Genomic DNA, 26,814 nt, shown 5'->3' on the forward strand with positions numbered 1-26,814 from the left:
GAACACACTTCTTTAAAAAAAAATGCCCTCTGGGAAATGAAACCTATCATATTAAAAAATTGATCTGCAGCAATTATCTTTAAAATTGCATTTTACAAATTATTTTACAGTTTGTGTTACTCAAGAAAGATGAATTATTGATCAGACCAAAATGACCTATTGGAAAGAAATTTATTTTCACTTTTCTTTTGACTGGCTATTTATCACTTGGGTACCTTATGTGAAGAAAAGTACTCCTATTGGGTTTAATAAGAAATGAATGCAATATTTAAAAAATGTTACAAATTACTGTTTTTTTAAAGATTCTTTTTAGGGCAGTTTTAGGTTCACAGCACAATTGAGAGGAAGGTACAGACATCTCCCACCCATCTCCTGCCCCGACACATGCATAACCTCCCTTACTACTGACACCCCCTATCACAGTGGTGTATTAGTTACACTTGCTGAACCCACATCAACAATATAATCACTCAAAGTCCAGAGTTAACTTCGGGTTCACTCTTGGTGTTGTACATTCTATGGTTTCAGCCAAAATATGACATGTATTCATCATTACCATAGAGTCTGTTCACTGACCTAAAAATCCTGTGTGATCTGCCTATTTTTCATTTCTTCCCCCAAACACCCATATTAGCTTTGGGGAAAGAAAATGAAGGTATACAAGTATGTAAAATCTGAATTTCACTTTACATCAGGAATTATATAATTTTGGAATGTTTTATGCAGAAATATTTGCCCAAAACAAATCAAGTTAATTATTTTAAGTTTTTAATGTTTTTTATTTATTTCTGAGAGAGAGAGAGAAAGCATGAGCAGGGGAGGGTCAGAGAGGGAGGGAGACACAGAATCTGAAGCAGGCTCCAGGCTTTGAGCTGGCTGTCAGCACAGAGCCTGACACGGGGCTGGAACCCAGGAACCCTGAGATCATGACCTGAGCGGAAGTCGGACGCTTAACCGACTAAGCCACCCAGGCGCCCCTCAAGTTAATTATTTTCATTTAGATAGATTTAAATGTTAAATCTACTTGTAGAGAAAGAACAGAAGTTTCCTAAAAGAATATGAAATACTGTAAGATCACTCACTTTTGTTAGTGGAACTAGTTATAGGTTCCAGAGTCAAAAGCAAGACTGGTTCCTACTAGTGATTTGTGTGCAGTGAAGCTTAATATTGCTCAAGCAGAGAAGTGAATCCATCTCAGGTCATAAATGAAGAAAAGAACAAAATAGTATATTTGGAAAAGCCATGTGTCATTAACATAGTCTCAAAGTACTACTCTGGGAGAAGCTATAATATGGACATCTTTTGTTTAAATTTCCATAGTTTTCTCCTTAATAAGTGTTTGTTTCTGGGATCTAAAAAATAGGTAGTAAACCAGGATCCAATATATATTCCAGTTCTCATGAAACTTTCCCCAACCTTGTGTGCCCATAGCAAATACTCTTGTTTAGAGCACTGCCATAAAGTCTACCTTTCTTGGGGCCCTGGATTAAAACATCTTATTAAACTGCTTGGCTTTTGAGTAAGTCTACTTACTTTCTTATGACCAAATAAGCAAATAGAATAACAGTATTCATGCCATGGTCTTTATTTTTTGCAATGCCTAAGTCAAAACTAGAATTCCAATATTTGGTGGTAATATTAGTAAATAGAAATTCTTGTAAAGCCCAATCACCTTTGTATGACCTTTGTTTCTTACAAGTTAGCTAAAGTGATGAAGTGTTATCTTTGGTATAACTAACAAACACAGAAAGAAATATGCTAACAGAAACCCAGAACATATTACCAGAAGCCTCTGGAAGACTATGACCCAGGCTACCTTTACCTAGTGCTTATTTGCAAAGGGTGGAACAAAAGGGAGAGAATAGTAATGCAAGCCAGTATGTATACACGGCTTTCTGGTTTATTTAATAAAAAAAAACACACACACACTAACAAACCTCATCTGCTCCTTAAAACAACCTGTGAAGTACTGTTACTGATATTAATAAAATTAGGTTTAAATATGGGACTTGCTAACTCCCATTTATCTGAAGCTTATACATTCTGATCCCCATGTGTCCACTTACAGTAAAGGAATATTCTCTACATCTCACAAATGTCAATGCTTGATATAAAGTACACAGATCAGGAAAAACAACCTTATCACCACTGATGAGCTCTTCAATAAGAGCTTCTCTATAAAAAGGAAAACCTTTACGTGTGGATCTTTTAAAATCAAAGCAATCACCTTTGTTGACTTAACTGTCAATTACTTCGTCTCCAGTTAAAAAAATTAATGATGTTGAAATTATTCCACTTATCTTTGGTATAGAGTAAGGATGAATACTTTAAAAATCAGTTTTATAGATGTATACTTATTATATACAGTAAAAAACACTCATTTCAAGTCTGACACTAGTTTTGGAAAGTGTGCACATCTACATAACTGTTAATCACAATTAAGATGTAAAACATTTCAATCGTGCCAAAAAGCTCCCATCCCAGTACCAGGCAACTAATGAGATCTGTGACTAGAAACTAGTTTTACCTGGTCATTAATTTCATACAAACAAGTCTGTACTGTACATACTACTTTGTGTCTGGCTTTTGTTCTGCAATTTTTTTTTTTAATGATTAATCCATGCTGTATGTATCAGTCATTCATTCCTTTTTACCTCTAAGTGGTATTTTATTGTAAATCACAATGCTTACCCATAAATCTATTGATGGACATTTTTCTTTGATGTTTGAAGCTTCAAATACATAAAGCTACACTATTAACATTAATGTGTAAATCCAATTCTTTTCAGTAAATACCAAGGGGTAGAATTTCTGGGCCATAAATGGATGCTTAACCTTAAATTTTCCAAAGTAATTAAATGATTTTACACTCCCAACAGGAATGTATGAGTATTCTGGTTGCTCCACAACCTTGGTATTTTCCTTTTAAAAATCTTTTGCCATTCTAGGGGCACCTGAGGATACTCAGGGTTAAGTGTCCAACTGTTCATTTCAGCTCAGGTCATTATCTCACGGTTTGTGGGATTGAGCCCCTCATCAGGCTCTGTGCTGTCAACATGGAGTTGGCTTGGGATTCTCTCTCCTTCTCTCTCTGCCCCTCCCCAACTGATGCACATATGTGTGCATTCTCTTTCTCTCAAAAATAAACAAACTTATAAAAAAATCTTTTCCATTCTAGTAATTTACTGGTATCACATTGTTTTCATTTGAATTTCTGAGCATTTTTTCTTGTGCTTATTAGCATATCTTCTATGAGGGTCTATTAAAATATTTTGCTCATTTTAAAACATGGGTTGTTTTCTTACTCATTTTATGAATCCCTTTTTTACCTTACAATGTAAGTCCTTTGACATGTATTGCAAATATTTTCTCAGTTTGGGATCTTTTTACCTTTGCAGTCTAATCTATTATAAAGACTATACAGTGTTTTCTAAGCTCTAGAAATTTCATTTGGTTCTTTTTTACATTTACAATTTCTTTCCTCATTAGGTTCATCCTCAAGATCCTTGAAAATATTTAGAATTGGTGTTTTAAAGCACAGGTCTGTTAATTCCGTTACTTTTCTGGATCTATTTAATTGATTTTTCTTCTGGTTATTGGTTACACTTTCATACTTCTTCACATATCTAGTAGTTTGTGACTAAGCTGGATATTCATTTGTTGAGTGGATTTTGTTGTCTTTCTTTAGAAGGTGTTGAATGTTGAGGTCTGCTTGTTTTGGGGAAGGTGGTTAAGTTAGCTGTGGGTGAGCTTATTCCTTTCAAGCCTTGTTTTTAAGCTCGTTAGGTTGGTTCTGTCTCACACTGTGTTTTAAGGACTACTTTAGGCCTACTACTAAGTAATGATATTCAGAATTGAATTGAACATATTCAGTAGAGAATTTTGATATATATTCATAATCTCTATTGAATATGCCAGATATTCAGTGAGATCTATCTGCTCTGGCTGGTCAGAACTCCAGTGGCTCTCAGCCCCATGTGAGCTCTGTGAATTGCTCAGCTCCCCACTCATTCTTTGCTCAGTTTCTAGGTCTTACCATAAATAGGTACAATTTAATATTCAACTCAAAAGCCAACAGAACACCTATGGAGATCTATGCTGATCATTTGCTAGCTCTGTTTTCCCAGACAGTTTGATGCATAAGTTCCAACTACTTAAACTTCCCTCTAGTCCAGTCTCTGTCTCTTCAGCTTAGCAAAACCACTATCTTTGTCTTAAATTTTACTTCAATACCTTCTGAAAGACGTGCCTTACAGGGGAATTTAGGAACAAATAAAGGGTTTGCCTTGTTTGTTTCTCCTCTTTTAAGGATCTGTTCTGTACTTCCTGCTTCTGCATTCTCTGAGAACAGTTGTTTCACATATTTTGTCCGATTTTCTAGTTATTTATGACAGGATGGCAAATTCAGCATCAGTTATTTCATCATTGCCAGAAACAAATGTTCAAATCCTCTAATTTTAAAAGTCTGATAATTTTTCTTGGCATACTTCATAATACTATGAAGAGAATACTTTTGGTAAGAACTGAAAGTTTTGATGTAAGTATAGTATTTGGCATCTCTCTCACCTTGCATCCCTTTCAGTTGCATCCCCTGTAGGTTTCCTGCTTTACGCTTTCCCTTCAAAATCTCTAGAAAAAATCTGCCAAACTCAGCATGCAGTTTTGTACAAGTAACAAAGCTCACTATATAGTATTGCTTGTATCTCAAAATTGGCAAAAGTATAAATGTTCCTCAGTAGGTAGAAGTTCAATAAAATATTTATTTAAATAATAGTAGACAGCTGGTTAAAAAAACCAGATTTACATGAAGACAGTGAAAAATGTTGCAGGGTAATATGTATAAATGTGTAAAGAACCCACAAAATTTACATATTTCAAATTTTACAATAGAAATAATGACTAGTATTATGACCAGTATCTATTACTTAATAAGGACTGGGGTGCCAACACCCTCAGTCAAAAATTCATGTATACCTTTGATCTCCGCCAAACTTAACGAAGAGTCGGGACACCTGGGTGGCTCAGTCGGTTGAGTGTCTGACTTTGGCTCAGGTCATGATCTCACAGTCTGTGGGTTTGAGCCCCATGTTGGGCTCTGTGCTGACAGCTCAGAGCCTGGAGCCTGCCTCGAATTCTGGGTCTCCCTCTCTCTGCTCCTCCCCTGCTCACTCTCTGTCTCTCAAAATAAAGACATAAAATTAAAAAAAAAAACCAAAAACTAATAGTCTTATTGTTGAGGGAGCCTTACAGATGACATAAACAGTTGATTAACAGGTATTTTATATATGTATTATATATTGTGTTCTTACAATAAAATAGAGAAAAGAAAATGTTCAGAAAAATAAAAGGATGAGCAATTACATTTACAGTACCATAATGTAAAAAATCTACATGTACATGGACCCATGTTCAAGGATCAACTGAATTGTAAGTAGAAAATGCATTTAATACACATAACCTACTGGACTCCATAGCTTAGCCTAGCCTACTTTAAACACTCTTACAACACTTACATTAGCCTACACTTGAGCACAATCACCCAACATATGCCTATTTTATAATCAAGTGTAGAATATCTCAAGTAATTAACTGAATACTGCACTGAAAGTGAAAAACAGAATGGCTGTACAGTACAGGATAGTTGGCTGCAAATAGTCACGTACCTCTTGATTGTGGGGCTGACTGGAAGCTATGGGTCACTTGCTGCTTCCCAGCACCACAAGAGTATCCTACTGCACATTGGCCCAGGAAAAGATCGAAATTCAAAACTGAAATACAGTTTCTACTGAATATGTATTGCTTTTGCAGCACAATAAAGTAAAAAAAAACTTTAAGTCAACAGGTACTTAATGTATATACATATGCATATACACATGCACATACATGTATCTTAATATGCCTACTCCTTTCAGTGATACTTGTACTTTTTGGAAAGAGAACACTGTCCATCCCGACGCAGTTTAGGATGAGCTTTATTTAATTTCTTAAAAATTTTATTTTTGTCTTTGATAGTGTAGAGAGGAACCTAACTTCCAGTCAACATAGAAGGTTCTGTTTCTTTGTATAGTACAAATAAATGACTACAATTAGCACTACTTTTACCAGATCTCTGTATAACTAAAACATTAATCTAAGAACTCATTTATTTAAGTAAACATAAAGTACAACACATTTTTGGTATGGATCCAAAACTTAAAACCTGACCTCTCTGGTGTAGACTAAGGCAAGAAACAGAAAAAAATTTTCTTTCTAACTCAAAACACAGTTATTGTCTATGGGATAACCTACTGTTTATCACTAAATTGGAAATTCAAACCAGTTAAGAGAAAAAAATTCTATAGCAATATTATAATATTAATAAAATGGCAGTTTAAAATGTATTCTAAAAAGAGCTATTTTTAACTTTCCAACTAAAGTAGAAAGGACTCCAATAAATTCATTTATAATAAATGTTTGCAAGTTACCAAAAATGGAAATTCCTTATTCCATCCATGCTTTGTTCATTCCTTCTCATAACAAAAACTTTAAGTGGTTAGATTACCTTCCCTTTTCATATATTTGTAAGTCTGCCATACCAACTTGAATGAATTTGCAAAACTAAATATGAATATATGAACATATTTACAATGAATACCACATAGAAATTTTTACTTTGGCTCTAACCTGAATTTTCTCAGGGCTAACTTTAGGGCTAAATTTTAAAGCACTGAAAGAACCCTTAACACATTCTTGTTTTTTCTTTCTACGTCAGAGGTTTACTTCCTGATGTATGATAAAACCTAATCCCAGGGCTGGACAAAAGAATCAAGCCTCTGGTTCTTAGCTATACTTACTGAGGTCTAGTTAAGTGCCTCCTTTAGTACAAGCAACAAATGTAATTGCCTCATGGCCTGCGGGTGTCCATTCAACAAAAGAGGCTTTGTGAACCAACCCACAGGTGTTACTTTTCTTGATTCATGTGAAATCTGATGCAAGAGTCCACAATATCAAATAACACATTTACTAAACTGCAAACTCATTTATTTAAAGCAAAAAATATCTATTTAAGAAAAAGTTCTGACTGAAGAATATTTGTATGTCTGACCTTTCAAAAATTTAAAAAACCAGAAAACCCTAATAACAGATTGATAATTAACCCTTTGTTTGCCAGATATTTTATAATTTACAGCCAATAAAGGTAGGGTGAGCACTGGCCTGCTACTACCCACGCCTCAGTAAGGTTTATAAAATGACTATGAATGAAAAGGAAAACAGTAGTCAAAGAAACAAACAAAAATTCATGAAGACCAGGAGAGGGACAAAGTTTTTGGAATCATTTTTTGACATTATTTTTTTCCTCTTCCTGAATTATAAAGGAAAAGAAGAGGCACACATATTTTATGAAAGCAATCAGATAAAGCCTTATTTCTTTTTGGCAAAAGTAAATGGGGTGATACATCAGTAACACTTTAATCTTAAGAGTATATAATTTTCCACATATATTTTAAAGATTTGTTTTGGGTCTCCTGGAATAAATGTATAATTTCCCTACTCTGAAAAACCCATATGATGAATGTACATTTCATTTTACATGTCATTTCCCTCTAACAATTAATGCCAAAAATTGTTTTTTATGTTACTATCTTCCAGTTAAGCAGGATCAAGTCAAATTACTGTATGCCATTATGTGGCTAATGCATATTCTGCTTAATCATGACTTATGTAACCAAAACGCAGCCATGGTAAAATGCTGTGCATACAAGCGACTGGAGAGAATACTAGAAAAGGAAATAATTTATCATATAGTTCTAAGAGAACTTCATAAAACCCAGTATTAGTATGATTCGTGCAAAAACAAAATTAGAAACACCATCAATAATTGTTGGGAGATTACTCTTCCTATAACACCAATAAAAGCTATAAAGAAAGATATATATGACAGAAAGTGAAGCACTGAATCCTCCTAGAGGCGATCAAGTAGAAGAGCTTTTAAGAACAGCACAGAAAAAACATTGTTAACTTTAATTTCAGAAATTGGGAGTCTCAACTGTCAGTTATGGGTATCTTTGAAAGCCAAACTCAAGGAACAAGTTCACTAACATTCTGTTTTCACTGACATTCTCCTTGGCACAACTTCTTGCCCATATTTGTCCATCTGGAGTCCTGATGGTGGTACTCCCAAACACTAGATGCATGACAAAGGGATTAACATTTTATAAGGACCAGGCATGGAACAGTTAATACACTGATTATTTCTGTGGGTACTATAACTGGGCACTCCTGTTTCTTTTTCTCCCCATTTATATGCTGACTTACTACTCCTATCTGCATCATTCATGGGGACTGTTATTGTTCTTCCCTACTTAAAAACGTGCACCTTGGGTTCATTAGCCAATTATCACCAAAGAGGAATTTCACAAAAGTTCCAATAAGCTACAGATCCAGGTTGGAGTGACAGAGGATGCTTTTTATGAACAGGTTCTTTCATTATTGAGCATCTGCCTGCTGAATAGGTTTAGAGCTTAATCTAAGGCTTGGCTTGCTCAGTCTCATAGCTATTGCAAGCTAAGCTCCGCAAGTACTTAATACCTCCATCCATCCTGAAGAAGAATTTCTGATGGACTGTCTAAGCATGGTGGTTAAAAGATACTGTCTACAGAGCAGGAGTTCTGGGTTCTAAATGTAGCTCTGCCACCCACTAGGTTAAGTACCTTAGGCAGGTTATTTAATCCTCATCTATAGAACTGAGACTAATAAATATCTCAGAGGAATATTTCTAAGAACCAAATGAAATAACATAGAAGGCTCCTGTCACCCAGTAAGCACTCACTGAATATTAGTTATTGTTGATTAGCAGCTGCCCCAGTGTCTGGTTTGAATGTGGTCTGATGGGCTTTCTTTGTTCCTGGTTTCCTATGCAATCTACCCAGTTCTCTGAAAAGTGAACTGTGCTTTGCAATTTTACTTTATGTTTTTCATATTTTCTTTTACGTTGTATTCAATTATATAGTTCTGGTACTAGCCAAGACTGGAAGTCAGTATAATTAAAAATGTACGTTGTAACGGATGCCATATTAATTATGCTGGGTTTTTTTTTTTTTTTCATTTTATTTTTAAATAAAACTCTACCCCCAACCTGGGGCTCAAACTCACAACCCCAGAGATCAAGAGTCACATGCTCTTCTGACTGAACCAGCCAGGTGCCCCTTAATTACGCTGATGTAATGAAATTCAGTTTTTAAGATGAAATCTCCCAAATGTAGTAAAGACTACCATTTTTATTTTTTCAACAGGCATCTTAAGCAATGTTTATTAAATACCAAATGCTTAGGCTCTTCCTTGTGAAGCATTCACTTCTTTAGAACTGTATACCAGCTAGTCAGAAGGTACATGGAGGGGGAAGGTGTTGGGACTGAAGCCAACCAACAGGCCTTTCCATCCAAGTACCAACCTGGCCCGACCCTGGTTAGCTTCTGAGATCGGGCGTGTTCTAGGTGGTATGACCGCAGACAACAAATATGCCTGGCCATCATAGCCATCTAGTATTAATATTTCAATCCTATAATATTTTTTTCTAGGACAACAGATTATTTTGCTCTTTTTTGTTCTATTTGTAAAATAACGTTACCTGTTTCGTTTTTGGATTAGTACTTAAAAGAAGCATCTCAATTCTCATTTCAAGACTATCTCTGTAGCTTCAATTTAATATAGCCTAATGTACATTCTGGTTCTCATATTCCAAAAGATGACCCTAATTTAATGAAACATAGGGTATTTCAGATAGTAGAATGGAGTAGTAAGTATGTAAATAATGAATTTTCTCATGCTCTCAGAAATTTCTAAACAATTGGCAAATCAGATACATACTGTACAAAATATGTACTAGCACGTTTCCACCAAAATTTTGATTCCTAGGACTTCGAATAATTCTTCCCAAAGTCAAAACTCATCCCTATATGGATTTACTCCTATAGATGAGTGAATGCGGCTCTTTTCCATTTCCTATGGTTCCTATACACAGCTGTTTCAGAGAGCTTGGCTAGGAAGCTTATTTAGCACCTGATATGGTATTAGAAATAGAAAACCTGGGGTAGAAAAGAGTCCATATTCCAAAGAAGAAATAATTGAATGAAATATGTAGATCTTTTTGTATTTGATGTTTCTAATGCCTGAAAACACACACACACACACACACACACACACACACACACACGGCATTATGTTGCATGTTTTTCTTGACAGATAATACTTCTTCCACTTGTGTTTTATTCATCAAAACCACAACTCTAATGCACCATACTGTGGAAGGTATGTGAAACCTAGTTTAGTGAATACAAAATTCCAAGTTAGACTGGTGTATGACAGATGACATGTTTTGCAATGATGTAATAAGGTACAAAGAGGAGAATAGTTGGAGATCTTCAAAAAGTAAGACTGATCTCTGAGGGCTGAGAGCACCAAAACATTGTTTTAACTAAGAGATCATGAGAATACATTGCGGACATCCAGGAGGGAATTGTATAATATCCAAATATTATTCTAGGAAAGCCCTTGGTTCCTCCCTCCCCCCACTTACAATAATTTAGTTGCCACAGTATTAATTTAAAATAAAGTCTCTTAGGCTTATTAGATAGGCTATATCTTCTCTCCATTTCCCAACTTAACATGTCCCCCAGAATCTCCTAATGTACCACCTACCCCTATTATTACTAAAACCAGAAACCTGGCTCAATTTTAAGCCCTTCAATTCCATTTCTTCCAGCATCCAATCCTGTCTAGATATTTTCTTAGTCTTTCTCCAAACTTTGTACTGCTTTCCATTCTTAATGTTATTATCTTAATTTTAATTATGTCTTACAGCCTATTAACTGGTCCCTCAGCCTCTAGTCTTTCCTACTCCAAACTTTCTTCTATTAATCTATGCTAATATCAGAGTGATTTTTTATTATTTCTTATAAGAATTTAATAATATTGGTTTTTTATACAAGAAATAATTTTTTAAAGTTTTATTTTAGAGGTGATTTTTAAAAAACTACATCTGATGATGTTATTTAACTCTTTGAGACCTAGAAGGAACTGAGTGCTGTTTACTTTTTCATGTCTTTTCACTACCTACCCCTCTCCACTATATGTTCCAGACAGGAGAACTTACTTTTGGCAGATGCCCAAAAAACAATGATACACTCTCCCTTCCTTCTAGACCTTATGAATATGCTGCTTGCTTTGGTCAACTCCTACTTATTCTTTAGAATTTCAACTCAAGTTTTACTCCCCTGCCTCAGTCTGGAAGAATCTTATTGATCCCAGTGTAGATAAATATCGTCTTGTGCCTTATCATAGCACCTTGTATATAATTCCAGTACATCATATTGGAATTCTTTGTCTGCCTTTCCAACTTGGCTAATAAGCTTTTAGAGCTATACTGTCCATTATGGTATCCACTAGTAAGACATGTGGCCTTTTAATTTTACAAATTATATAAAATTCAAATCCACTTCCTAAGACACATTAGCTGTGTGTCCTGTGCTCAAGAGCCACATATGCCTAGTACTGGACAGTGCAGATCTAGAGTATTCCAATTTTGCAGAAAGGTCTATTGCACAGCACTGCAGGCAGAGACTTAATCTACTCTTACATAGTTCTGGCCTTCAAGTAAGTGTTCAATAAGTAGTTATGGAATTAATAAATACATAAATAAGTAAAAGGCGATTTGTGAATGTCTGGCGAATTTTGCTCACCCCTACAGCTTGCTGAGGACCATTTAAGTCTTCTCTTCCACCACACCTCCCTGCCTCCCAAGTCCAGTGGTTCTAGCTGCTCGGAGCATAGCCTCATTAAAGAAGATGCCTAAATGCTGGGATTGGTTTGGGGTTATATTTGCATTTAAGGTCAGTAATCCATATTGGTCCATGTCCCTACACCCACTTTGACTTTCTTTTCATAGGTAAGTCAGGTCAAATTTCAAGTCCCTTCAGATGACAAAATGTTTCTCTAATCCTTCCTGATTTAGAGATTCATACACTTAAATGGTCCAAAGCAAGCTGTAGGGGTGGGCAAAATTTGCCAGACATTAACTTCTACAGGAAGTAGATCAGAATCCTAAGTTGCATGCTAGAATTTTAAATTGCTCACCCTACAGTTTTAACTATTAAGGAGGCAAATCTCTCTCTGTTGGCACTTCATGTGTGTTTAGTGGGGATGCAGGCACTAGCTGTGCCAAACTAAATGATTCCTATGTTTTCTTACAATAGATATGAAAATTCTAATGCAAGAGGAAAGCATTCATATATGTAGGTTAGCAGTACAATGGCTTGCAATGCCAACAGTTTCTCGCTAACTCACAATTTTCAACTGCCTTATAATATGCATACCTACTTTCACATCTGTTATTCCTCTTTTCCAATTCTAATTTTAGGCAGATGATAATTTAGTAGAGTGAGAATACTTGTATGGACTAACATTAAGTGAGTCACTGAAACCCACAGATTTTAATTACCCAAAGTGTAACATAAGAACTTGATTTAGATGCTTGTTTCAAAAGACTTTTCTTTTTTTTTTTTTTTTTAATGTTTTATTTATTTTTGAGAGAGAGAGAGAGAGACAGCATGAACAGGGGAAGGTCAGAGAGAGAGGGAGACACAGAATCCGAAGACAGGCTCCAGGCTCTGAGCTGTCAGCACAGAGCCCAACGCAGGGCTCGAACCCACCAACTGTGAGATCATGACCTGAGCCGAAGCCGGACGCTTAACCGGCTGAGCCACCCAGGTGCCCCTCAAAAGACATTTCAATATATTCCACCTAGTCAACAGTAGCTTTCCAGCAGAGCACTGTATCAGATTAGGAAAACAAGTGACACTTGGAATATATTCTTTATCATTAGAGATAGAGTCTGCTTCTGGTGCTGACACTGAACAGCAGCATTACAATTTCAGTCTTCTTAATTTCTCCCAATTACTTTTAGGCAGCCTTAAAGTAGAGAGGCCTCATACAACTTTCAGATAAACATAGATAAATATTTCCATTTTACTGAATTGCAAAACTGCCTCCCTCAATTCACACCAATGGCACGGATTTTCCATCTTTCAGTGGTTATAATATGTTTAGGTGAGCAAAACATAGTTTCAAGAAGGCTTGTTACTCATTCAGCACAAATGCTGGTCTTCATATGTATATGAATATATGTATATACATTTAACCATATGTAAGATAAAATATATTTCTACAAAATAAAATTCTATAAACTACATGTTATTGTTAAAATAAGATTAAATTTCTCTGAAAACATTCAGAAAATGTTAAAGTTGTGGGGACCTCAAAGATAATTATTTAATGTTAATATCAGAAGAAAAACACCTCAGAATTGTAAACAATAAGTCAAATTTATCTTCAGAATTGTGTTAGCTATAGGATGAAAAAGTCACGTCATCTCCGCAGTGAACTTCACTTTAGCAAAAGAGTAAACATATTTCCTCCACATCAGCTGCAATCAAGGCATTAGCAGTATGCCATGATTGATTATCCTGGGACCCGTTGCTGAGAAATGGATGTGTAGCACAGGTTTTTATCACTATAGTCTGCAAAAAGCAAGTCTCTTGCTTAGATATCCTAGTTGTAATAAGTGACATTATTAGGTAGTTCTTCTATTTAAATGACATAAGGATTTAGTATATCAGCAGCTTATAATAAACAAGCCCTTTCAATCTGATGATTCCTTTCCCTCCGCATAAGTACTTTTTGTGTTTATAATACAAGTGGTAATAGAAGACCATATGGTTGTGACTTTTAGCTAAAGTAAATGACATTTAAACAAACAGAAAAACAGCATTAAGATATTCAAGGATTTGAACTATAACCTAAATACACAGTACACATTAAGGGGCTATTAGTGTTAACTTTATACAGTGACCATCTTCTAACGCTGTCCAAATAGTGAGTTTTTCAGTTTGCTGATCAGTTTTTCAGAAATATTTTCCAATACACTGTAAAACAGCTTTATCACTGGCATATTACCCCATTTACAGCTTCTCCTTTTAAAAACACTATCTCACCAATATATCCTGAGAACATTTAATCAGTTCTTTCTGAAATGTAAAATTGTTTTGTATTGCTTACATCTCTCTCCATAACAATGATGTTATTAACATATATGTAATTATTTTTAAAAGGTAAGAAATACTACATTCCTTAGTCACCTAGCAGACTGTTGTTTTGTGAACATTTCACCTTTTGTGTATAACACTGGAATCTGTGGTAGCAGGAACCAGAAAGTTTTAAATGGCCTTATATTTTGATGGGTTAATAATAAAGTAAAAACATAATTTTTCTAATAAGTATAATTATTTTTCCTTTAATAATAAAAGATTGTGAGTCTCTAATTACAGGAATATATGGAAGTCTCCATAATCATAGTTCTATTAATATGTCCACTTAATACAGAGTGGCTGCTATGGTTGAGAAGCTAATAAATAAATTTTTAATTATATGAAAGATTTAAAAATGATTCATTTTACACTGAACAGTCACTGCAAAGCAGGAGTTTACATTTAAAGGAACAATTTACTACTTACAGGTAACAACTTTACCCATGGTTAATTTGCCAACCAATAAAAGGATCAAAAGAATAAAATACCCGTATAGTGGCCTATATGTGCAAAAGGCACATGAATTTCTATTGAAATGGAGAAAAAATTCTTGTGAGCATACAACCTAATGAGTAGGCACTGCATGTTGCTAGGGCAACTTAGCTGTCACCTTAACAAAACTACCACAGCATTTCTGGGGCAATGCTGGGGTTTATCCAGGGTACCTCATCTACCATTCTTTTAGAAGATTTAGTCTAGACTGAAGTCAGAATATTCCAAACTGATAAGTCAATTCAGAGCCGGATGACTTTTTAGTTTGCTTATTAAAAGAGCTGAAAAATATCACTGATTCTAAATGGAAGTCGCTTGGGGAAAGAAACATTTAACTGGCACTTTGCTGTCCTGCTTCAAAGTAACAGAGACATCCTAATATTTTCTACAACTTCCATCTGGAATTATGGAATGTGGTGTGGTAGCCCTACTGTGGAAGGAGCTTAACTTTCAAAACATCTATGAAGACTTCAAGAACCACAGATTGCCAGTTTCACAGTATTATACAGTGTAGTGAACTAAAGGAACACCTGCCTTACTGAAAACCAGTAACATCGTGCACTCACTCAGGAGCAAGTCTGCAGTAGAAACTAGTAGAAGAAATTGAGGAGTAGAACAGAAAGTAGAAGAAAACATGCTTGGACCCTACACATATATACATTTGTCCATCCTTCAAGTATTTTTAAAGTACCTACCAGATGTTAAATCAAAGTTTAGGTGCTGGGAAATCAGGGTCAAAACAAATCCTTGCCATGAAGAACTTTGCTGAAGCGTCAGCAAATTTTTTCTGTAAAGGGCAGAGAGTAAACAGCCTAAACGTTGCAGGCCATATCATCTCTGTTACAACTACTCAACTCTGCTCTTGCAGTGAAAGCAGCCACAAACAATATGTAAACAAATAAGAGTGCCTGTGTTTGAATAAAGCTTTAACCGCAAGTACAAGCAGCAGGAAGAATATAAAGGGTCTTCAGGATATTATAAGGCCTAGGCTTTTCTTATGAGTGAACTGTGAAGTCACTTGGGTCTTTGTACAAAAGACTAACATTACACTTAAAAAGGACCATTAATAAAAAGCATCATTTCAGCATCTGTGTAGAGAATAATCAATGATGGGGTAGGGAGGCAAGACAATGGGAAAGGTAAAAGCAGAGAGCACTTCAGAAGTTAATCCAAGAAAACAAGACATGAATTTGTCTTGTACCCCAATGGTAGCAGCATTTGCGTAATGCTTCTACTTCCAATTAAATATTTTTGGCAAATTAGTGGCTTTTAACTGCAAACTCAGGAATTCCTGCAGTATAGAAAGGCAAGTTATTCAAGATGTTTGAGCTGAGTATAATATGTTTCTTGTGAAAGTCACAAATTAAGCTCATATTCTAGTACCCAATGCTCAGCCAATAACCCAAGGAAAGCATTATTGGCCTCAATATCATCGAACTGAGCAAAACCCACTCCAAAAGCACCTGATAGGGACTGCTTAGTTTCCAAATGCTTAATGTAAAAAAATAAATCATGGTTTGTTAAGTGTTGGTGCCACATGGACTTTTAGAACTCTGAAATGAATAAAATGGTTCCACTTCACTTAACCAATGATCTGTTATTATTCTTTTTTGCCAACTTAGGAACAATGCTATTTCTTTCATATGCTAAACTCTAAGTTCTAGGTTCCAAATGACAATTTTGGTGTTTTGCTTTCTGAAGCACCTACATAGGAGAATAATTTTTTTTTTGGGCCTGGAATTCACAACATTTAATATTCATCATCTTTACCAGGCAACCCAATCAAGATCTGAATAGTAATGTCTTCATCATAAACAACAACAATTTTTCTAAAAGGATACATAGGTAAGGGAAAGAAACCCATCTCATAAAATACAGCACCAGTGTGCGGCTGAGATAGCTGAAAAAGGAACACTCTAGAGGGGGAGATCCTGCAAAGGTTTGGATATCTCTTCAGAGTACTCCAAACTTGGATGAATTTTTGTTATAAATCACCTTGATTAATGGAACACATTTGCTAAAGTGATTTTATAATAACTAGACAATTCTAATTGCTTGAAAAGCCCAGCCTAGAAAAACTGGCGGAGGCAGGGAAGCCTTCAAAATATCAGTGGCTTCTCTTTTAGAACAAATAGTGTCCCTGATCAGAAATAGTTCCTTTTCTTTTTTAAAAATAATGAAGACAAATACATTTAAGGTAAGGATACCTGGATAAGAGTATAATAATCATCAGTAGAAGATATTTTGGGAGAAGTAGTAGTAGCATGGTAAGGAGTACAAATTTTGGATGAAGCCAGGCTACTTGTGTTTGAATTCCAACTGTTTCTCTCACTGTTTGAAACTGGGCAATCTATTTAACCTCCCTGTTGTCCAGTTTTCTCATCTATCAAATACTACTACTACTTATCTTATTGGGTTGCTGTTTTGATGATTAAATAAATTAAGCCTTGTAAAGAGTTTCAACAGTATCTGGTACAGATGAAGTACACAATACGTGTTAGCAAATAGTATTACAATTATGTCTGTCACTAAAAAAAGTAAAACCAAAGTGAACAGAATATACCTAGAATATGGCAGTGTCATCTAATTTATCAATTCATAGTACATAAAAATTTGATGATTTCCTTAAGTAAAATATTCAAAAAATTTTCATCTTACAGTCCTCTGATTATTTGCTCAGATTACTTAGCAAAGATCTAATCCCCTGAAATTCTTCCTCTAATAATTCTTAAAAAGAAAACACCAATAATTGTGTGATGTTTAAGTATCCAGATAGTAGATGCCATCATTTATATGTTTTGTTCTTCTATCTACTGGCAAAATTATTTAGGGTCTCAAGTATATGCTTATTGCTAAAACAACTTAAATGTGACTAGAATGTCTCATGAAAGAAATGTTAATACCACATGAAGATGAAACATTATGCAAAATTCTGACATTTTTAAATGAAGTATAAAAGGATGCAGACTCCATGATAAAGGTCATAGAAAAATAGGTTACCTGATAATACACTATCATCTTCAACATTATTATCACTATCAGCTAACAATTACTAGTATGTTTAGCACTGTGGTAATAAACATCAAAAACATTTGCACTGCTGAATCATAGTGCATTATGGGTGGTACATAAATAATAGACTTAATAATCTACTGATCAAACTTACAAGGCAATCAAAGCCTATTATAGTTAAAAATAAATACACAAGGATCAAAACAATTTAACTCTTAATTATTTGTTTATATTGGGGATGAAGATAGTTATCAGGAAAGTTTGTCAACAGATGTAACAGCTACATCAATAATTTGAGGGTGACACTGAGAACTTTTTTAAAAAGTAAAAAATTAAGTTATAATTATTAAAGAAAAGCACATGCTCAGTAAAGAAAAGGCCACCCTCCCCTGCCATAAGCTCTGTTACAGCAGCTGTGTGATTGGTGAGAGGAGCTAACATTACATCTGCTCCTCACTCTTCCATTCTGCTGCTCTTGCTCTCTTTTTCTAACTGGATAATCAGGTTAACTAGAGTACGGCATATATACTTCATATTCAAAAAATTTAAATCGATTTAAAAAGACTAAACTACAGACTCTGATTTTACCAGATTTGCCACTAATAAATCAGTGGAAAAATTTTCTAAGCCAGGATCTCAGATGCAATTTAGCTGGCATGTCTCCTGTGTCTTCTCCAATCTCTAATTCTTGTCTTTCATGACTTTGACATTTTTTATGAGTATTAGTAAGTTATGCTGCAGAATGACACTCAGGGTTTGTCTGATGTTTTCTCATGATTCGACAGAGGTTACACTTTCATTTGTAAAAATACCACAAAAGTGATGCGCCCTTCTCAGTGCTTCACTTCAGGGGCTACATTATGTTGATATGTCTTTTTATTGGTGAAGTTAACCTTGATTTCTCAATTAAGGTGGTGCCTTCCAGTTTCTCCTCTATGAGCTACTATTTGTCCCTTTGTAATAAATATCTTGAAGGAGATACTTTGAGACGGTGCAAATAAATTACTTTTCTCAAGCTTTTGCCCAAAATTTTGACATCCTTGGTGAATCATGCCTGCAACATTTATTACTGATATATTTATGTAGGCTTTTAAAGAGAACTAAAATGTGTAAAATATAATGGCCAAGTTGTTCTTCATACATATATTTTTTTTAAATGTTTATTTTTGAGACCGTATGAGTGGGGGAGGGGCAGAGAGAGAGAGGGATACAGAGGAACTGAAGTGGGCTCTTTGCTGACAGCAGAGAGCCCAACGCAGGGCTTGAGACCATGAACCACAAGATCGCGACCTGATAAGAAGTCAGAATCTCAACCGACTGAGCTATCCAGGCTCCCCTTGATACAAACAAATTTAAATTCTACTGAATGCAGCATTTTAACATATTCAAAATATGAATTAAAATTATTTTCTTTTGTCAGTGTGTTTAGTTAATGCTAATCAATGAATAACATAATTAAAATGTTACTTACATAACTATGGCTTTTAAAGAAATCTGATGGACTATTGGTGAGGATTTTGTCTCCTTCCAAACCAATTACTCTTTTACAAATGTTTGATTTTGGATCACTTGGGCTTTTTGCAATCACAATGTCACCTCTGAGGGGAAAAAAGTCAAAGAAAGGTCAGTGTTATTTATTAAGCATAAACACATGGTTGGCACTACTATAATACTTTTATAGCTTAAACAAAGCCAACACCCTTTTATCCTCTCACATATTGACCCTCTCATACATTTACCAGCTTTGTGATTGTTTTATGGGTCACAATACAACAAGAGTAGTGGAAATGCTATTAGATGATTTAAAAATTTCTGGCAATTCCATAAGAATTACCTTCTTGCACTGTACCAAATTTTTAGAACCAGAACTATGTAAAAGCAGTTCCATGTAAGAACCAAGAAATTAAGTAAATTTTACTGCCCAGCCGTTAGTACTGATCGACTCTAGAGTACATAAAAACATAAAAATAGTATAAATATTTCCCTAGAGCTCAAAGAACTGAGGAATTACAATATATAAACAACCTGGGTAATTTACAGGATAGTCAAAAAGACTTAATTTTGAGGAACAATATCAAAAAATACAACCAAATAACATGCTAAAAGTGCCCAACATATACTACAAAAAATAAATTGTCATATCAAACATACATTACCAATATGGGTAAAATTATATATGGAAGGCACGATTCATGGAAGAAGTAACAACAATATCCATGTGTTAGAAAAGTATGATCTCCAAAAGCAGAAATGAAGGAGACAAAACAGAGGAAGGAGACAAAATAGGACTAATGCCCCAACCAAACAAAACACAATGCTCTTCCTGCAAAAAATGAGTATAAGTGAATTCTGTTGACTAACACACATATTTGAAAGGATTTAATATATTTACTTATTATTTGTACATAGCTGCAGAAATAATTTGATGTTACTTATAATAAAAGGTGCATATATAAAAATGTCAAAAGCCATAAAGAGAAGATGATAGTCAAATCAGAAACCTAGTTATTGCTATACATAAATATTAATATGAGTTCCAAAGTTTTTGGTAGCCAAATCAAAAATGAAATTCTGATTAATTTCACTGGAATCATTAACTAATAAAATAAAGTTTAGTTTGGGAGATAAGACAAAATTGTCTTAACTAAATCAAAGAGGAATGAACATACAAGAAGGATTCTTATGGAAGGTAATAAAAGACACCTTCATCAGAAATTTTACAGTAATAGGGGCGCCTGGGTGGCTTAGTCGGTTAAGCGTCCGACTTTCGCTTGGGTCATGATCTCGCGGTTCGTGGGTTCGAGCCCCGCGTCGGGCTCTGTGCTGACTGCCAGCTCAGAGCCTGGAGCCTGTTTCAGTCTGTGACTCCCTCTCTCTCTGAACCTCCCCTGCTCACGCTGTCTCTCTCTCTCTCTTCTAGAAATAAATAAAAATATTAAAAAAAAAAAAAAAGAAATTTTACAGTAATAGTATTCAATGGAACAATAATTTTTTAGAGTTGAAAGCTATTAAACTACTACATTCTAGAGGTGCCTAGGTGGCTCAGTTGGTGGAGCATCCAACTCGTGATTTCGGCTCAGGTCATAATCTCAGGGTCATGAGATCGAGCCCTGGGTAGGGGCCCACCCTGAATGTGGAATCTGCTTAAGATTCTTTCTCTTTCTCTTTGCCCCTCTTCTCACCATGCACTCTCTCACCTCTCTAAATAAATAAATAAATAAATAAATAAAACATTCAATTCTATAACTTTCAGGTAATATAAGGCTGCCCTTTCTCTGAAATGGGATAAACTAGTCTCTTCAACCAACTGGAACCATGCCAATGGAACTTTCAGATGAACAAGTTTGCAAAGATTGTAACATACTAAATGAAGTTGCTTTTGATGAGCTTTAGGGAATAAAATGTTTTCTGTGGGTGTTTTATTCAGTTTACATTTTTAAAAATATAATCAATATGACCCTTAAATTCTGCCCTTGAATGGCAACATAAAAGTCTTAATTCAGTCAAGGTGTTTTTACAGAAGACAATATTAATGCAGATTATACTTTTGATGGTCTAACTAGATATATGTATAGAGCTTAGATGAAAATAATTTATCTTTGGATTCTCAACTCTTTCAAATAGGGCTTTTAAAGGAAGTTAATAGAACTAAGGTTTAAATTTTCCTTTCTCATTTATAGTTATAAACATCCTTATTAACCTACTAAACTGTAGCTTTTGAAAAGGACCAATATCTTACTCACCTTAACATTCTCTATAATATACTGCATATCTATAAGTTAAGTACTCTTTAATTATTTGGTGAAAGAATAAATAGTAATAAGAGACTGTAACTGTTATAAATATGATGTTCTGTGCATTTAACTGAGAAGAGATTCATGTGCTTTAAACACTAGTTATGCAGACTTTTATTTTGCCTAAATGGATAGCTATCCTAGCTTTAGAAACAGGCAGCTAGCTGAAGGATCTCTTGCCAAGTGTCAGAGATTCCCCTAAAATCTGAGTTCTATGCTGCAGATAAAAGAAAAAGAATACTGAGGAGAAAAATGTTTCTAAAATTGAAGTTACCAACGGACTCCCTTGGTTGTAAAAGTTATTTGGTATATCTCATATAAATGCCAGATTTTGAGCTGTCCTTTAACCTAATGGACCCCTTGAATGAACAGAATACAAAATGAAACCTTCAAAGAATCTTAATTAACTTACTGAATGTAGTTATTTGTATTACCCGTCTGAATGGAAAGAGTATCTATTAAAAAAAAAAAAAGGATAATATTGAGCTATTCATTCAAAATCTAATTAGCCAACAAGTTCAGCTCCTTGTTAAAGATCCTCAAGGACTAAAAGTAAAATCATCTCATTAGCATGGAGAACAGCAGCTTATCTTCATGCTACAGTGATGCTAGGTCTCTAATTAATCCAAAGACAGAAAGAAAAGAAAGCTAGAACACAACTGTTATGCAAGTCATATTTTATAAGCCCATATCTATCAATTTGGTATCTTGAAGTCATGAGTAAAAGATATGAAGAAGAATTTAACCTAGACGCTATGTGAGTAAAAGATATGAAGGAGAACTTAACCTGGGCACCAAACTGAGACTATAGAGCTTGACCAAGAGATAACTTCAAGTTAGCTACAGAATCTAAAATGGTAAAAGATCAGTAAATGTAAAGAATACTTTTACACTACTCAGTAATGTGCAACAGACTATAGAAAAAGCCAATGATGAAAGAGGAGTGATTAAATTTACTTATGCCATAAGCTAAATACCAACTCAAATGAGTCAAATTTGCAGTTTATGGAGATGAAAAACTGCTATTATTTTTTAATAATTATGAAAAACTAATGAACCCAAAATTTTAGGGAATCAGAGATGTGCCCTTTAGAAAATACATTAAATTACTGGGGGCAGCTGGGTGGCTCAGTCAGTTGAGCATCCAACTTTGGCTCAGGTCATGATCTTATGGTTTATGAGTCCGAGCTCCATATCGGGCTCTATGATGACAGCTCAGAGCCAGAAGTCTGCTTGTGATTTTGTGTCTCCCTCTCTTTCTACCCCTCCCCACTTATGCTCTGTCTCTCTTTCTCAAAAATAAAAATTAAAAAATAAAATAAATTACTAATACTTGACATTCATTCATAAGGAATAATATGTAGTTAAACAGAATAAACAGTATCATAGGGACTGGAAACACCACTCAGAATAGGATTTTTTAAAATTTAGAGGCAAACAATATTTGTCAAGGAGTTTTTCAACTTAATTAACCAGGAGACTCATAATAGAGATTTCTGGCTCCCAGCTATATACAGTACTAGAGTCTAAAAATCATCAAGTGCTCATCATAAGCTATGAAAAATAAAATAGTCATCAAAAGAAATTCAAGACTACTTTAAAAATTTAAAAAGCAATCACTGCTTTGTATATGTAATGTAGTTCCCAAGTCCCTAGGTTCTTCACTCAAAACATTACAGGGTCCTTTCTCCCCTCAAAAAAGCAAAGTGGGCTTGAATGTACATTATAAAAATAGGGGCTGCTATTCTATTTTGGCCAATAATGCAAGAGACACAGTGACCCAGAAGGCTGAATGTTTACAGAAACTATTAAATTTCTCAAATTGAGAGAAAATATTTGAATTAAAATTTTAACTGGTCATTAATTTATTTACAAAAGTTTTTTAAAAACAAAATTAAGAAACTGCAGAAAAGACACAATGTGAATGCATGTTTTCACTATAACTTTAATATATCTATGATAGAAATTTACCTTTGGATACCATAAAAATGTCGACTAAGATTTTCTGCAAAGACGATATCTGAATTTTGGATTGTAGGCTCCATGGATGGTCCAGAACACTGAAAAGAGAGGTATTTTTTTAATTTGAATTGAAACCCTTTTTCATATAACATAAATCATCTGAACAGGCTTACAAGAAAGAAAATGGAACAAATGTTCTTCAAGCTTGGAGGATGATTCACAAGAAAGAAAGTCAAACAAATGTTCGTCAAGCTTGGAGGATAATTCATAAGTTGGTACCTTCCAGGTAAGTTCAACTCTACAGAATGGTCACCAAGTCTGGAAATACAGGTATGTATATTAAAAATGGCTGACTACCTGCCTCCTTAGCGCAGTAGGCAGCACATCAGTATCATAAAAATGGCTGACTGAGAATGCATTATAATACATGATTAAAATATGTTTCCAAATTTTGACCATCCTGTATAATACAAGCTCCATGAGGTCGGGGACTTTATCACTCACATTCTTAATATAACCAATGCCAAAAATAGTGCTTTGGCATAAAGCTGATAGTCAATAAATATTTGTTGAATAAATAAATGATTTATTTGCTTTCATACTATTATCAAATATCCAGTGCCCATAATGGGAATTTATTAAATAGTATCATATTATTCTCAAAAAGTTCATGCCTTGAGGTCTCTCCTAAGAAAATAGCTTACTCATTTGATGAGGCTGCAACCTGTATTTTCTACTGAAAAATAGTGGCATAATGAGATGCACTTGAAAGACTTTCTATTAGTATGAGTCAAAACAATAATCCTCATATACACCTGAAAACTGTAATAAATGATCATTGCCACTTAAAATATCTAAATACAGCAGTCTCCATTGACTTCACGTATGCATTGATAAAACTTTTTACTCTAAACTTCCTACTGAAGTTCCAACAAAACCCACTTACTGGACATTCAATTTGTTCTTTCATTTATAGGATAGAAGATTAGTACAGTCACAGTTGATAGATTTATGATGCAATATTAAGAAAAAGCGTTGGTCAGGGGGTGGTCTTAATATTTTAATATTGACATAAGGCAGAATCATTTATTTTAATGACAGTTAAGCACAAGTGGTTAAGAACAGGAGTTTTGAAAAGTGGGGAATCTGCTGAAATTCCAAATCTACTTACTAACTGTGGAGCTTGGAGCAAGTTACTTAAGCTTTCTGAGCCTCAGTTTTTTTCATAACTATGATGGATTTCTGTCTAATAAGTATCTCACAGAGTAGAAAAGATTAAATGAGTTAATATAAAACCTCAAACATCATTGGAACACAGTAAGTAGCATTCAATAAATGGTAAAAATTATTATTATTAGATTATTAATAGGGCCACTGTCAGAAACAGAATATAGACCCTTATTTGAAGTAATGGTATTAATTTTATATAATGCCAATTCCAACACATTCTCTTACAACTCCAAATTTAGAAAGATTTTAATAGTCCCTTTTTATTCATTAAATAACTTCAATTAAAATAAAGAAAAAGCATTTTCCTTAATTTTTAACAAAGGATATATTTTAAATTATTATTTCTTTTATGTAAAAACTTACCATGACAACACCACCAACATATTCAAAAGCACAATGAGCTATACAACCATACTGAATAGTATAGCCAACAAGTCGAAAGGTTTTTCCCAGAACACCACGAAGCATATTTCTACGAAGACTCTGCCACCATTGGCCTGATGGTAAATTTCAAAAAGTTTCATGATCAATACTATTTAACAACACTTAAGAAATAGCTCTATCGTAAAATACTTACAATCAGTCAGAGTACAGTAAATATCTAGTACAGTTTGTTGCTGAAAAGCAAGAGCTTATTTTCATTTGTCCTAATGCTATTTTAAACGGCAAATTATAACCACTTAATATTTTGATTACTGAACAGAGATTATATTCAAATAATATCACCAGGTATATACATGAATTAAATAACTAGTAGACTCTAATTTGTCTGTCTCCTTTCATACTTTGTTTCTTTTTCTCTTGGTGTTAAGATAGATACCTAAGAAAAGATATTAACTCCTCCAAAGTACTAATAAGAGTTTTCATGCCGTTGCCTGCTACACTGTACCAGTTTTTGCAATAATATGATATAAAAGAGAAAACACTAGAATAGGTATATGAAAATTCAAGTTTTACACTGATATTTTCATTCACTTGTGTCATCTTTAATGACTTATTTAACCTCTCTGGCCTGGAAATAATAACTCACAGGATAGTTCTGAGAATCAAATTCAATAACATGTCAAAGTGCTTTGTAAATTATAAAGGTAAACTCAAGTTGTCAGCTATTAACTAATGATACAACAATGAACACATGAACACTATGAAACAACATAAAGTACCATATATTTTTAAAGCCACATTTTTAAAAAATGTTTATTTATTTTTGACAGAGAAAACCAGAGTTCGAGCAGGGGAGGGGCAGAGAGAAAAACACACACACACACACACACACACACACACACACACACACACACACAGAATCTGAAGCAGGCTCCAGGCTCTGAGCTGTCAGCACAGAGCCTGATGCAGGGCTCAAACTCAAACCGAGAACTGACCTGAGCTGAAGTCAGACACTTAACTGACTGAGCCATCCAAAGCTACAAAAGTTTTTAAATATAATCCATCTAAAATACTCTTAGTATCTGTCCCTTTCTATTTATCTGTTATAACTATTGGCCTAATGGCCTAAGGTTTAGGCCTAGGCTATAATGCACACTATTCTCAGATTAAATTTACTAAAACACATCAATAATATATAAGTAACATTTGTTCAATTTTTACTACATGTCAGAGTCTACAAATTAACCTCTGTAGATATTATTACCATCATCATTTTATAGATTAAAAAAGCCTAAGTGTAGTGAACTTATATACTCAACATCACAAAGATGGAAAATGATGGAGTTAAGGACTTAATCATTATGTTACACTGCCTCCGGCATTAGTCTCCTGCTCCGATAATGTCAATGGCTATCAGATGAAGTACATACTACTTAGACTCATTTTCAGTATACATGACAGATGGCTCCCACCCTTTCCTCAGTTTCTAACCTGATCTTCCCTGATACTACTACATGACTTGACTACTCAATTATACTGGTCTGTTCTTCAAGGAAACGTTGCTAGCGAACACTTATTTATGCCAACACCCATCCATGCCTGAAGTATTCTTTATGATATCTATCATCTATCTTAATTTGTAACTCTTCTCTAAATGCTCTCAATAGGCAAGATTTTCTTTTTCCCATGGGTCTTTACACACACACACACACACACACACACACACACACACAACCACTGAGAGCACTATTTCTAAAGTTGATCTGTCTGAATTTGTATTCTGGTTCCACCACATTTTAGTTGTGTGGCCTCCATGAGAT

The 26,814-nt window shown here is 34.6% G+C and overlaps 1 protein-coding gene across 6 annotated transcripts in view; it reads right to left on the reverse strand.

Annotated features, from left to right (window-relative positions):
• IMMP1L (inner mitochondrial membrane peptidase subunit 1) overlaps positions 1-26,814 on the reverse strand; it is a 74,635-nt gene that overhangs the window by 1,901 nt on the left and 45,920 nt on the right. For 5 of the 6 annotated variants that reach the window (XM_039219328.1, XM_039219331.1, XM_039219327.1 and 2 more), the window contains 3 exons: positions 24,974-25,107; positions 23,390-23,478; positions 19,096-19,222 (listed from right to left, as the gene is read on the reverse strand). In XM_039219328.1, the coding sequence (XP_039075259.1) occupies positions 19,096-19,222; positions 23,390-23,478; positions 24,974-25,107 (350 nt within the window). Of the gene's footprint in view, positions 1-15,307; positions 15,400-19,095; positions 19,223-23,389; positions 23,479-24,973; positions 25,108-26,814 lie in introns of all 6 variants that reach the window. The other variant, XM_039219330.1, reaches the window with a different exon arrangement.

The sequence above is a fragment of the Hyaena hyaena genome, unplaced genomic scaffold (genome assembly GCF_003009895.1).
Source record: "Hyaena hyaena isolate Hyena2069 unplaced genomic scaffold, ASM300989v1 scaffold_807, whole genome shotgun sequence".
Classification (NCBI taxonomy): Eukaryota; Metazoa; Chordata; class Mammalia; order Carnivora; family Hyaenidae; genus Hyaena; species Hyaena hyaena.